We start from the raw sequence: 14,552 nt of genomic DNA on the forward strand, positions 1-14,552 counted from the left end.
ACATACATTCACAAGCATAATATTGTGGTCTGTTTGAGTTAAATGTTAACTTTGGCACTCTTTCCAGTTTATAGGTGTTAAGTATAGTACAATCAATTTGCCTTAAGATCACAATATTCAACATTATAGTACAATTTAATCGTAATATGTGCACTAAAAGTCCAGTTAGAGAAATAGCTACCATTGAAGGAACATCTATACACCAAAGACTGACAAACTATCACAACCAATGGGAAAAGTGGGCTTTTAGTAATTATTTACAATATGAAATACACCTCGAATATTATACATATTTTTCCTCTGTTGGATATCATCGTCTTCCCTGGTGGATCAGAAGTAACAAAATAAAAAATAAACAAATGTTTGTGTGCCTCTCGTGTGCACAGGTCCCCCAAAATCTCCTGCTGGAGGTTCCAGTGCTGTGGAAAGCGAGTGTGTGTGTGTCGCCTCATTTCGCCTTAGTCCTAAACATACCATTCACTGAAATTGGAGGATAGGCCACTGTGACTGGTGGAGTTGTGGACGGCTGAGGCTGGGGACATGGTGGTGTTGCTCTGGGTCTCGGTGGTGGGGGACACCAGGCCTGGAGGCGTGGAGGATTCATACCCAGAGCTGGCTGCTGGTGATGAGTCTGATGGTGGTGGGGACGCTTCGTGGACCTGAGTAAAATTAAAAGAACACAAATGAGTATTTGAAATCTGACATATGCATGGGAAAGATAGAAATTATGTTAAGGTAGATGTGAATTAATTATTCACACTCCACAAAAGCACCACTAACATTGGCACTTGGGTGTAAATAACAAATAAACACAGGGCATATGTATTCAGCACACATTTCCTGAGAGGGGTCTTTACCTTCATGTGTTTTCTGAGGGAGCTGGGGTGTGTGTAGGACTTGTCACACATCTTGCAGAGATAAGGCTTGTCCGACGTGTGAACGTGCATGTGTTTCTTTCGGTCGCTGCTGTTTGCAAACCTTCTGTCACAGCCCTCAAACTCACACTGGAACGGCTTCTCTCCTGAAAGGGGGAAGGGGAGGGGGGGAAGCAAAAGAGAAAAAGACAGTGAGATATATTGCAAGAGAAATGCCTCGGGCAGAGTGTGTAACAGTCAGAATTTGTGCGCATCATTCAGTGCGTAAAATTAAAAAACCCGAAAGTTGTGAGTGTGGAGAAATATGAATGTGTTCCTTAAAAAAAATACACAGTTTCAAAACACCTCTTGTACTTGAGTCACAATTGATTCGGCCTATGCAAAGTTTGAAGCGTATTTAGTGAATGGGATGGGGGGTAGCTTCTACGTCTTATTTAGCCTAAATAATGCGCATAGTGATTTGGAGGGGGTGGGAAAGAGGGGGATCAGGCCGTCCTCAGTAGGCCTACAGAAGGCGTACCATTTGCTGGGAGACAATAAAAATCTAATTAGCACCTGAGCAACTCTGTGGCACGGAACCACCATGTATTCCCCAGGAAAATAAGTCCAAATGTGGTAAAGGGCTGGTAATGGCCCCCGTCTAGCACCTTAGCTCCTCTATCTGACGGGACGCATCGCAAAACAAAAGGGAAAATCCTCCGGCATGAGGGGCACCAGGGCTCGGCTAAAAAAATCGACAAACTCACAACTACACCACAAATATCAAGAGCAAATCGATCCTGAAATACGCGTAGAAATGTGCCAATGTGACACAATGCGTGTGCGTAAAACTGGAGAAGCGATTTGAGCTCTGTGATAATAAAACGCGTACTATCGTGAACACGCTACCGTGAAGAAAGTGATATGATTTACTACGAGCCCTGCAGCTCTACGCGTTGGCACACTCCCCTTTGACCCATTTTAAAGTTTACCCCCAATCCCCAAACCCTCCACACATCGAGTTTAATTTATTTTTGCTCCGTGCGTAAACGTTTCATTAAACAACATCCGCTAGAATATTCCTGTGCGTAAACTGAAGGAATAAATGGCACTACTTTAAACCAACTAACTCTCTAAACGTGCTCCCAGATCTACTCTGTTTATACTTTCTTACTATCTACTTAACCAGCCTGAAATAGCCGCTGATAATCACATCTTAATGTGTGTTTGTCTTGGCAAGTATTTGTAGTCCTAATACCAACAGCACAATAATTACACACACACACACGCTTAAGTAACAGCAACAACAAAAGCTTTGTCCATCCAAATAAAATCAGGAAATATATTCTAGTGCGTAATAATAATTACCTGTGTGTGTTCTCTTGTGGATCTTCAAGTTTTCCGAGCGGGCGAAGACCTTCCCACAGCCGGGGAAGGGGCATGGGAAAGGCTTCTCCCCGGTGTGCACCCGAATGTGGTTAACCAGTTTGTATTTCGCCTTGAACGGTTTGCTCTCCCGGGGGCAATCCTCCCAGAAGCAGACGTGGTTGGTCTGCTCCGGTCCGCCGACATGCTCCACGGAGACGTGCGTGACCAACTCATGCATGGTGCTAAAAGTTTTGTTGCAGCACTTCTTCGGGTTGCTCAGCTGCTCGGGGTCGATCCACTTGCAGATGAGCTCCTGCTTGATGCACTGCTGCCTCATGTAGCGGAAAAAGGCACCGGGGTGGTGGTGGGCTGCCATGTTCATCCCCATGTTCATATTCATGGAGCCGTACTGGTTGTGGAGCTGCGCGGCCGAGTAGTGGTCGGTCCTCGGGCTGGAGACCTGGTGGTACTGCTCGGAGCGTCCGAAAACTTCTCCGGGTAGCCCGAGCCTCATCTGGCCGTTCAGGACATTGGGGGAGCCGTGGGAGCCATGCTGCTCGTGGATCCCGGGGAACAGAATGTGGCCTTGAGAGTCTGTGTGGGAGTGATGGAGGGATCCTGCCGAGGGGCCAAAAATAGTGTGTTGGCTGCTCGCCGGAGAGGATTCTCCGAAGCCACGGCTGCGAAAGAGAAAGTCCCTGGTGGAGTTGAAAGGGGAGCTTGCGTACGAGGTGACATGGGCGGCGTGAGCCCCCAGAGCCGCAGCGGGGTAGCCCGGCGCCTGGGTGGAGAAGGCAGAGCTCTGTCCCGGGGAGAGATCATGGTTCAGCTTAAACGCGCCCATGTGTGCCGAGTCTACAAAGCTATTCTGTGCCAAACTCAAGTCTCTCTCCTGCATCTCGCTGGCTGAGTGATGCCTGGCAAATGAGCCCACTCCCAGTCCGGGGAACTGGTGACCAGCATCCAGCAACATGATCTCAAGAGAACGGATTTCTTTTCTTTTTTTAAATGTTAAAATCAGCTACAGCGAATAAGTTACAGAGACGAACACAATCAAATGTGGATGCTGGTGCGCATCGATTCAACTTCCAACCTGGGAAACACCATATCAGGTGTGATTCAAATCGTCGCTCCGGTCATGAAGGGAAGAAGAGGAAAAAATCTGCTTGTCTGTGTGGAACACTGGATTTTAAATCTGGTGAAGTTGTGAGTGGAAAAAAAAATCCAAATGAGACGAAGTGAAGAGTTTCCGTGTCCCCTCCTCTGGACTGCGACAGTTGGCTGCGTTGGAGAAAAAAAAACGCACTGGAAGAAATAAATAATTATCTTACTAGGTGTCCTTTGCGCACACAGAGCGAAAGTAGCTGGAGCATCTCAGTGAAAATCGCTGCTCCGATTGGGTATGTGTTTATTTCTCTGGCTTGCCTGCCTTTAACGCGGAGGGTCCCTGTTTCTCCGTGGACTGGCTCTACCTCCTCTTCCGCCCCCTTTAACTGGAGCCCGTTCACCCAGTCCTCGCAGTCTCATTGGCCGGCGCGCCTCATCAATCCCAGGTGGCCCTCCAATAGCAGGTAGCGCCCGGGCGACTTAATAGCGCATCGCCATTTTCCACTAATAATTACCGCCTACTTTTAGGGAGAACATTTGGGGGGCATCGAGGCGAAAAAGGAACACGACTTGGAGGAGAGGAGCGAACGTGTTCTTGTTGTGTATGCTGTATAGGTATCATGTTGTTGAGTGTTAAATATAAAAAAAAATGACATTACCGAGGGGTTAACATTAAGATCGAGAGGAAAAAACGTGTGGCGTGTTAGGAAATGTGTTCTTTACGCAGAGTAAATATTATAAATCTGTTTACATTTGCAAACAACAATAAGGAAATGTCACCCTGCTATAAAAAAGGGAATATTTATAACATAACCATGATAACTGGACCATTCGGGGACTAAAAGGTGCAGTACGCATGTCAATACAACTGCAGAAAATAGTTTGAATTATGCGCAGGCACCTTCACATAAAGCATCACACACTGTTTGGATATTAAATGATTTCATTAACCTAAAAGTCTTGATCATTGGAAAACTGAATGGAAACCGGAACTCTCTTAATATATGAATGCAACATTAAATCTCACTTTTACAATTTTGTTAATTTTAGGATTTTTAAATGAACTCTGTGTGCATGTTGCCTAAACATCTCTTTTAAATATTACTACAAATACCACTCATTTTATGATCTTAAATATCTTAATAATCTACTAATAATTTAAGATGTGGTATATTGCAGGATTCAAATCTGACTAAACTTAAACTAAACACAGCTGAAAAAAGCACGTGTGGCTCCAGATGGTGTTTTTTCTTTTTTCACTGGTTGTAAGAACCACAACTGGGCCTGTAGTGGTGCTCCACCAGTGGTTGTTGGTTCCTTTAATGGTTCCATATGTTGCTGGTTCTGCCTCCTCGGTGGTTCTCACATTCACCACACCAATTAAGTGACATGTCACGGTGGCGAGCTGCGCTTTAGATCCGAGTAAACCATTAGTGGTGGTGTGTTTTCCTGAACTCACGATGGTAAAGTTTTCATCAATAAAAGTCACGTCTTTATAGCTGATAAGGAGTGAGGGTGTAACGGAGCTTCTATATGAGAGTGGGCCCTCCTGGAAAACAATGAATGCACAGCCACATTGTTAACTAACGTTTCCCTTATGGGATTTCCTTTTTGGATCTAGAACAGACACACACACACATATTAAAAAATAGAAGGAAAAATTTTACTGGCAACTTTCCACTGCCAGTACGCATGCACTCAATCTGCTATATCCAGGCGATAGACTGCACCACAGCTGCTCATTCACAGCACTCGTCAAAGGAAGGAGGATATACTCACATTTTCACCAAAAAATCCCCCAAATCCCACAAGCTCTCCTGGTTCCAACACACAACCGTGACTCCCTGAGCTCTCCGGTGTTCTGTCAACCGCAGGAATAACGTTGAAGGCTTGAAGGACACGTTTTGAAAAAAAAAACTTCTTTTTGGGGGAAAATGTGTCTCTTAGCTCAGAGTGGGACAGGCTGCGCGTTGTGTGCCATTCTTCCAAGTCTATTTCGACCCGCACCACAGGAAACACAGGAGCTGATCCAAGTTCAAAGTCACGTCTGCCGACCCCTATAAGAACTTCTTTATTTCTCTGGGAAGAACCACAGAACCTTCCCCGGGAGAAAAAAAAAAAAACGAAAAAAAAAGCGAGAGAGAATTAAAGAGAGGGAGAGGGGAGGAAGAAAATCTATCGGGTATAGCGGCACATGGCTGAGGGTTCTCCCTTCTGTTTGGGGAAGAAAGGGGGTCTATTGAAAATAACCCAAAGAGCAGTATTTCAACAGGTCTAAGGAGCAGCAACTCACAGACATGAAATATTAGCCAGAGCTTGATCCGGAGTTAGAAAAGAGTTTTGACGCAGCAAATTACATCAATAAAATCAATAATGCTGATCACACCAGGAAGTGTTTTAATTTTGGGAAACGGGACATAAAACATATTTCTTCCTCTGTTATCTGACAATATCAATATGTTGACACACTGGAAGGTTACTTGTGTGCCTCCCGTGACCTTGTGTTTCATGGATGTTTGACCTCTGACCCGTTAAGACCACATATGTTGCCCTCTTGACTCCTTTTGGTAAAATAACCCTGTTTATGACAAAGCGCCTTTGTTTTAGAGTGAGGGAGAGAGAGGAAGAGAGGGCACAGAGAGAGAGGGAGAGAGAGAGTGAGAGAGAGAGAGAGATTTAAGACGTCCCCCTCTCTCGGCTGAGGCAACGACAGCTTCAGGTCATTCGGGAAACCACAAGTCATTAGTTTAGTTCCATAGTTTTAAATACTGGAGCAGTTTCCCTTTATTATGTCATACATTTAATAAATTAATGATGGAATTTGTATGCAATTTTAATATATATATTGGAAAAAATTCCCATGCATGTGGCGTTTAATTTATTATGTGTGTAACAGGGGTCCTTAAACACATCACAAGGGATGCTACCACTGCACCTCTGTGTTTCTGGAACATTTATAATATTAATTTATGAAATACAACAGGACATACGTGGTTATACCAAAAAAAAGAAAAATGAAAAAGAAATTACAGATATGACATGGATGCGTCTTTGGGGAAAGTAAAATGAGAAAAAAAAGTGCTGTTAAGTAAAGTGATGAGATGTGAAAAAAGTTATGATTGAGTCAAATAATATATTCAGACCTTTCGCTTCAGTTGCAGCAGAGGAGCACATGCAAATGGGACATAACATGCCCACCCCCCACCCCCCTCACTCTCTTATGACAGAAATCCATTATTTCTCTGATTGTTGATTGATAAATATATTTTTTTTAAATACCAGCTGCTGGTCAAGTTGCAGAATCCTTGCACCAAAGAGTGACACGACTTGTAGTTCGAGGCCAGACGATTCCAAATCGATAGGAAAGGTGTGTGAATGGAGACATATCGATGACACATACGCGTCCTGCTGTCAACAGGCACCTCTCAAATGGCTTGATCCGTCACAGGAGGGGAAGTTACGCGGAATCGGTGCCAAGGTAACATCACCAAAACTCCAAAAATAAATAATGTTAAATAATGTTTAGTTTATTTGCTTAAAAAACAACCACATGTGAGCCATTTACAGGACCTGCCAATAAATTCACTACAAATAATAAGAATCATGGATTAGGCTGTAACAAGCTTGTCTTAGTTTTTCTGTGGAGCGTTTATAACTCTCATAAAGGTCAGCCTTAAATCTTTATATATGTAGGCCGGGCCTTAAATAGTTTTAATGGGAATTTTTATTGGAACATTATGAGAAAAAAAATAATCCCTGAATAAAAATTTAAAGACATTTTACTGGTTTTCCTATACCTGCAGTATTATATTATGATTGGAATGACAGCATCCAAATCCCAGTGAGCCTAAAGCCTCTAAGAGCTGTGGTCAAATTATTGAAATGAACATGCACAGAGAGTGAATCATATACTGGTGACGATGATGATGCAGATAAATAACCTCTACAGGGGGAAACGATCACATTAAATCGGTTTATCTGGTGTTTTTTCATTTAATACATATTTTTGCAGTTTTTTCCCCAAAAAATATTTGAAGCCTATAATTAAACTGCAATGCATTTCCACAGGTGCGTTCTTGTCCTTGTATATTTCCCAGATAAATTGTCCTGTGTCTGGGGTGCATGTTGGTCCAAATGCGTTTTTGGAACTTTATGTTTTTGCAATCCATCCATGCTGCAGCTCCGCGCGTAATCCCCCCCCCCCCCCCTTTTTTTTATTCCCATATGGCGACGTGGAATAACGGCGCAGACACTTGGACACAGAGACGAACTGCGGCTGCACTCGTCACACAATCTGACATTTCGGCTCATCCACATGCGGCGGCACCAGTAAACAGAAAGCCGCGCAAACACAACTGCTGCTAACTCTGGGTGAGTACAACTTTTTTGGAGTCAACAGCGATAAAGGGAGTGAGGGGGCGGAACCCTGCTGAGCCCCTGCGCTGAACGGCAGCCAATCGCTTCGTTCCCCTAACTGCCAGTCACCGAAATCCGTCCAATACCCGCAGTGCCATTTCTAAACTGTATTCCCCACTGTGTCCTCCAACTGTTGTATGTTCTGCCAATCGCTTGAGGACAGAGTGGGAAAAGGAGCAAGCAGAGTTAGAAGCCGGACAAAAGAACTTATAGAGCCCTTATATACATATTTTCCTAATGTTTTAGAGCCGCGGTGTGAGGTGAAGCACATTGGCGGAGAGCGCGGATGGACTTGTCAGAGTAGTTATGGAGCCCCCTTTAAGCAAGAGGAATCCAGCGATAAGATTAGCGGATTTGGCAGCGACTCAACCCCTTCCTCATCAGAATATGACAGGCTTCCCGGGGCTAGGGGGGCATCACCCTCTCTCCCACCATGCCCACCTCCACCCTGGGGAGCTGGGCAACGACCCCGGAGTGGCACTCACTCCATTTGGACCCGAGCACATGGCACAGACAAATGCTCTCAAACTTAGCCCATCTCAGCACATTCAGAGCCATCCCGAAGCCCAGACCGCGGCATCCTTCACTTCTGCTCAGACCACAGTTGGTTTCCCCGTGGCTCACCCCCACTCAGGCTACTCAAGCAGCAGGGACTTCATCCTCAGGAGAGAACTCTCAGCCTCTGCTATGCATGCACTTGGCGACCAGCATAGTTCCGCCTCCTCCCCTCATCACCATGGCATGTTCATCTCCCCAACAGGTGCTTATGGGCACGCGGAAAGTGGGGCCCATTCACTTTTTACTGGACTTCACGACCAAGCGTCCCAAGGTGCCCACCACCATGCCCTCAACGGGCAGATGCGCCTGGGTATACCGGGGGACATCTACGGCAGGCCAGAGCACTTCGGGCACAGGCCAGAGCACTATGGACCCTCTTCTCTCCACAGCTACAACTCCATGAACCTCAATGTGAACCTCGCTTCTGCTCCTCACGGAGCGGCGGGGGCGTTTTTAAGATACATGCGGCAGCCCATCAAGCAGGAGCTGATCTGCAAGTGGATTGACCAGGAGGTGAGTCAGAAGAAGCCCTGCTCCAAGACGTACAGCACCATGCATGAGCTGGTCAACCACGTCACGGTGGAGCACGTCGGGGGACCGGAGCAGAGCAGCCACGTCTGCTTCTGGGAAGAGTGTCCACGGGAAGGAAAGGCGTTCAAGGCGAAGTACAAACTGATCAACCACATCCGAGTTCACACGGGAGAGAAGCCGTTCCCGTGTCCCTTCCCGGGATGTGGAAAAGTGTTCGCTCGCTCGGAGAATTTAAAGATTCACAAGAGGACTCATACAGGTCAGTGCTTCGAATTGTGTCCATCGTGCCCACGGCAATCTGAAAATATATCCCACTCGATTGCGTGAATAAGAGGCGACCTTGTTTTACTATTCACATCCATCTAAACGCATGGATGGTGCGACCGTGCGTAACAGAGCGCACAAGCGAGCGGAAAAGTGTTTTTTATTCAGTGACGCACTCGCACAGTGAGTAAACGTGTTTCATTTCCTTTCTTTAACATAAACCTTTTTTTTTTTACTCACAGAGACGCCTGCAGTAGGCGTGAGGGGATAAGGGCATATGATTTGCGAAACGTGCTTACGTACATACAGGGCAGCGCGCCTCGAACACGCGTAAAAGTAATTATCCACAGGCGTAGGACGTTTACGCACAAGCTCAGTTTGTGCATCGTCCAGTCTATGGAGCGTGGTTCATGTTATCTGAACATAAAGTGGATTGATTTAACAATGAGGAGTCTGAACTTCAGGCCAGCACCTCCTTTAGGGAAATGTATGTCGTGGCACTGTCCAATAAAAATAACTGCATCATGGTGAAAATCTGGCCAGAGTTTCATGTTCAACACAATGTTTCCTAAACTTGAAAGTGATCCTTTAGAAGATGGATGTCTTAGTTGGTGTATAAACCTTGTGGGTCAAGTTAACTTAACGTTGGCGTCCTGTCACCAACATGGGCCAGGCCTCTACACTGCAGTGAATTACGGTAAATACTAATACTAAAATAATCTAACAAAATGTATAAACCACCAGAAAGTGGAGGTGACACCTTGCAACTGATTGGGATTTAAAAAAGTAACACTGCTCATAAATCCAAAATGTTGCATGCATGCCCTTATAGCGTGGTGACACATCTAAAAAAAACGTGTTTTTCATTTGTGTGTGTGTGTGTGTGTGTGTGATGAGTTATAGCAAAGTCTCCCACACTACATAAATGACTCCTGGTGGTCTCTCCCTCTCACTCCCCCACTCATGTAGCCAGAAGGCCCAAAGGCATGTTACACACGTTTACACAGGAAAACGCTTTGGACAAGTGGGTGTGCAGTGGTGGCTCCAACGTACATGTGTAGTGAATACGTTCTGCTGCTGAGGAGGAGGAAGAGGCCCCAGTGGAGAAGTGCAGTTAATGGGGGAAGTGCCAACATGTCGTACTTATTTAAGGAGAACATGTTGAGAATCTGTGGTCCATTGAGATACAGGAGAGGGAAAAAGGAATTCTAATCCTGTGGTGTGCGTAAAAATGTGAAATCCCTGCATGGAGACACATGGAACGGACTCTAACTGTTTCTCCATCTCTTCTTCTTCTTCTTCTTCTTCTTCTTCTTTCCAGGAGAGAAGCCGTTCAAGTGCGAGTTCGAAGGCTGCGACCGAAAATTCGCCAACAGCAGCGACCGGAAGAAGCACTCCCACGTCCACACCAGCGACAAGCCTTACTACTGCAAAGTGCGCGGCTGCGACAAGTCCTACACGCACCCGAGCTCGCTGCGGAAGCACATGAAGGTGCACTGCAAGTCTCCGCCGCCCCCGTCCACCAACGTCACCTACATCTCCTCCACGAACCCCCTGGGAGACCCCCTGTCTCCCCACTCCGACGCGCACAGGCACCGCTCCGCCAACCTCTCCCCTCAGGTCACCAACCTCAACGAGTGGTACGTGTGCCAGGGCAGCGGCGGTGGGCCCAACCACCTCCACACCCCCTCCAGCGACGTGCCCACCTCCGACTCGGACGAGGAGGACTCTTTCAGACACACAGACCCGAGGACGATGCTCTGATGCCCCCCACCCCCCCACCCCCGACCACTTGACTGTCCAACGCCATCCATATAGAAGTAAAAAGTGTGTTGATCCATGGTGACCGCGCCGCAACGTTTGGATATTGATCTGTTATTCTTCCACTGTTGTATGATTTAAACGCAGCTAACACACACATGTGCTCGGTGGATGCAAAGCAGGCCTGGTCACAGGAGGAGGAAATGCCTCTGCTGTGACCCCTGACCTTTCAGAAAATATAGATCACAAGTGTCAAAATAAAACATTTAACTGATATTAGAAATGAAATCGAAAAGGGTTTTAAAGAATTGCCTCTTATTCGTAAGGACCAATTTTTCCAATTTCTGAAAATATCTTTCAAAACAGATTTTTTTTTTTACAACAACCCCAGGATGCAGGGTTTAATTAACTGCATGTCTTAGGACTCAACTGGTGTGATGAAGTGTCAATTTCCATGTGACCTCCCATCATCACCTTGCAGTTTAATAACTGGGCTGCTATCAATCACTGTCACATCCCAGACATTTAAGGGAAATAAATGGTACCGCTCCTGTAGCATCACAACTGGCAACGAAACCATTTGATGGACAGAATCTAGAGGGAAGAGTTGAGGCTTTTAATTTTGTATTTTCAAAATTTCATTTCCTGTGATTTCTCTGAGATGTTGTACAAACTTTGATAAAGTGCTAAGGACAAAAAAAAGAAGAAGAAGGAGGCAAATCTGTGTGTCTTAAGGGTTCTCATTTTATCTTTTCAGATTTATACAATTCATGTGTTTGGATGGAATTTTTGTAATATTTAAGAACTATTTAAGACTATATTTTATGCACAATACACAAGTGTAATGCTCGTTAAAGAGTACGAGTAAGTCCCTGGAGACCCTAAATGTCTACACTGACAGGCTTTGACCCTGTAGGATTTGTATATATGTAACTGTACTGATGCTTGTGAATGTTGTGTAGTTTTAATTACAAAAAAAAAAAATTGTTGTTTTGTACATTGTAATTTATTTGCTGGTATCAATGTTGTACTGGAATTACAGAAACACCAAAGAATAATAATATCAGTTTTGGTGATGCGTAGTACCCTGCTGATGCTGTTTTTTTTTATATCTTTTTTTTTTTCAACATGTTTTTTTAATTTTTAACTGTGTTCTGTAAAAGACAAAAAAACATTTACTTGAATAGGCTGTGTAATGTGAAAAAGTCCTTTCTCGCATGCCTTTTGTAGTGACCTGTCTTTCTCTCTGAGGTGCATGGTCCCGTTGGACATGATGGATAAAAAAAAGAGATGAATCAGCTATGACTGTGCAGACCCTTGATGTTCCAATTTTAATTCACAATATACATTATTGCTTAAGAAATAATTAAAAATAACAGGAGGTATACAGTAAAAATTAACAAGTGTCAAACTGTTATGGTTTTTATGAGTGAATTTGAAGGGATTTTGATATTTGCAACATATAAATGGAATATTAATCCAGATAGACTGGTGTGATTGTGAGATTACCTTTTTCTTTTAATGTGAGCTGTAAATAAGGTTTAACAAAACATTAATGTCAGAGCCACGTCAGATGAAAACCGTAGAAGCGGCTCTGTTCACTTCTCCCTATAAAATCCCTCAGAATTGGGCCTAACGGGCCAAAGAGGCTGGTATAAACTAATCACTGAGCTAATGGGAAAACTTATAGCCCCCTGATGGCGCTGCCTCTGAAAGGCGCGACAGCACAAAGCAGCCGAGTGCATGAATCATTCATGGGAAAAATAAAAGATAAAAAGATACGCGACAATACGCAAGGCCTTGTATGGAGTGTATAAAAAACAAGTTCCCCCTCTTATTTCCTCCATTAAAAACGCGCAGGCTCACTTTCAAAGAGTTGCCTGTCCAGGCTATAGAATGAAAATGGACCAACGCGAGTCCTGCGCCACTTCAAAGGCTCTGCAGCTTTCTTGCAGGGAGAGGCTCGGCCTGCTTCACGGTGCGTTAGGAGTTCTATGGCGACTGGGCAGCGAGACGCTCACATCCCAGTGTGTCCGCAGGAAAAAACACTAACTGCCACTAAATGAAGGAGAAGCGCAGGATGCTGCCTCTCCGGAAGATGGAAGAAAACCCACCGGTGGCAGGTAGACGACGCACAAGCTCCTTGGAAGCCTCTGTGGTTTTTATTCACCTGGGAGGAAATTTAGAGAACAACAACCACAACAAAAAAGAAAGAGAAATGAAAATCCTCATTATGAGCTTGCATGCTGCTTCAATTAAGACACTTGACTTTGGTCAACCTGGAGGATGCTGAGACTATGTGGCCGTAAAACAAACGCTCTTAATCAGCTCTTGGAGCGAGAACAATCCCAAATATTAACCTCATTTTACAACCAGGAGGAAGGAACCACTTCAGCAGCGTGAGCATGAGCTTTAATACAAAAAGAAATACAAGTGCAGGTTTGTCTGGCCGGGCTGTAAATATAAGGCCTTTATCACTTTTATAGCGGTCCTCTAAAAAGCACTTCATCTGCTGCTCCATTCAAGAGAGGACGAGGAGCTGCGGGCCTCCTCTCCACCTTTTACCAGGACCCAAAGAGGAGCCTGCTCTTGTTCGCTCCTGTTTGGAAACAAGTGCTCAATGAATGTTGCAAAATAAACACGATGAAGAATAACCACAGACAGTTCCTTCGGCATTAAAGAGGAGGGGGACTTAATAAAAGGAGTGAAGCCGTCACCCTTCAGTGAGAAACGCTTTGAAGTAGAACTTATTATCTGAGAAATACTTTTTGGTTGTCCTAACGACGCTGCTGAATGGGAAAGGCGCTCCTTTGTCAGCGATTTGTTCTCCTTTAGTGGGATGCCCGTGGAAATCACTTACATGGGCCACCTTAACACACTGCCTGCAAATCAGTAACCGGCAGAGTCAGACATGCAGACGCCACTTTGGAGAGGACAAAGCCGAAAAGTCGCAGTGAAAACGCCGCAGCCTCTCAATTGCGCCCTTTAAAGGGGGTGAATGATAATTTCTCAGACGAGCGTAGGACCAAAACAAATGCTGTCTTGTCAGACTTTACAAGCATTATCCATCTCCTGAATGCTGCTGGCACAATGCGCACGAAAAGTGGCCGGTGGAGCGATCACGTTGGTCACCTAAAGTTTGGAGTTCCTGTCAAAAGCTGTGTGCGTCACTGGATGCGAGCACCTGCGTCTGAACACCTCAGCAGCATTGGAGTTGAGCTCACTTGTTGTAGGGAGGTTCGAAAGAGGAGGGGGTGTACAGTGCGTATATTTGGATGGATCATTCCATTTAATTTTAGTTCAAATTTTTTGGAACAATTTAAACCAAACAGGGGTGGAGAAAACACTCCTCATATCAAGTCCAGCAGAGCAGAAGCACCTTGTGATAGGTGCCACAAAACTCAAATCAAATAACGAAATAAAGGAACTTAATCAGAATAATATTGCTCCTTAACTTTATAAATGAAAACTAAGAATTAACTGACCCCAAGAGATTTTTTTCGGAAATTGAGTTTTTAGTTCAACTGTTTTTACAGTACAATATATTTTAAGTATTTTTTCTTATTTAATAAAACTACAGCTCAATATGAAGAACCCTGTTCTCAAGCAGGGGACTGATTAAAAATATTAAATATTTCCTTCGTTTTTTATTGTTTCCACTATTTATAGTTTTATAAATAAAAATAATCCGGG

The 14,552-nt window shown here is 44.7% G+C and overlaps 2 protein-coding genes across 2 annotated transcripts; one reads left to right on the forward strand and one right to left on the reverse strand.

Moving 5' to 3' along the window:
- Window positions 1-464: 464 nt before the first annotated feature.
- zic2a (zic family member 2 (odd-paired homolog, Drosophila), a) lies at window positions 465-3,195 on the reverse strand. Its single transcript, XM_061088903.1, has 3 exons — window positions 2,223-3,195; window positions 858-1,021; window positions 465-659 (listed from the first exon to the last, which is right to left on the reverse strand). Exons 1-3 carry the CDS (start codon window positions 3,193-3,195, stop codon window positions 465-467), a joined length of 1,332 nt encoding a protein of 443 aa, XP_060944886.1.
- Window positions 3,196-8,051: 4,856 nt separating this feature from the next.
- zic5 (zic family member 5 (odd-paired homolog, Drosophila)) lies at window positions 8,052-10,862 on the forward strand. Its single transcript, XM_061088895.1, has 2 exons — window positions 8,052-9,093; window positions 10,420-10,862. Exons 1-2 carry the CDS (start codon window positions 8,052-8,054, stop codon window positions 10,860-10,862), a joined length of 1,485 nt encoding a protein of 494 aa, XP_060944878.1.
- Window positions 10,863-14,552: the final 3,690 nt, after the last annotated feature.

The sequence above is a fragment of the Limanda limanda genome, chromosome 16 (assembly GCF_963576545.1).
Source record: "Limanda limanda chromosome 16, fLimLim1.1, whole genome shotgun sequence".
Classification (NCBI taxonomy): Eukaryota; Metazoa; Chordata; class Actinopteri; order Pleuronectiformes; family Pleuronectidae; genus Limanda; species Limanda limanda.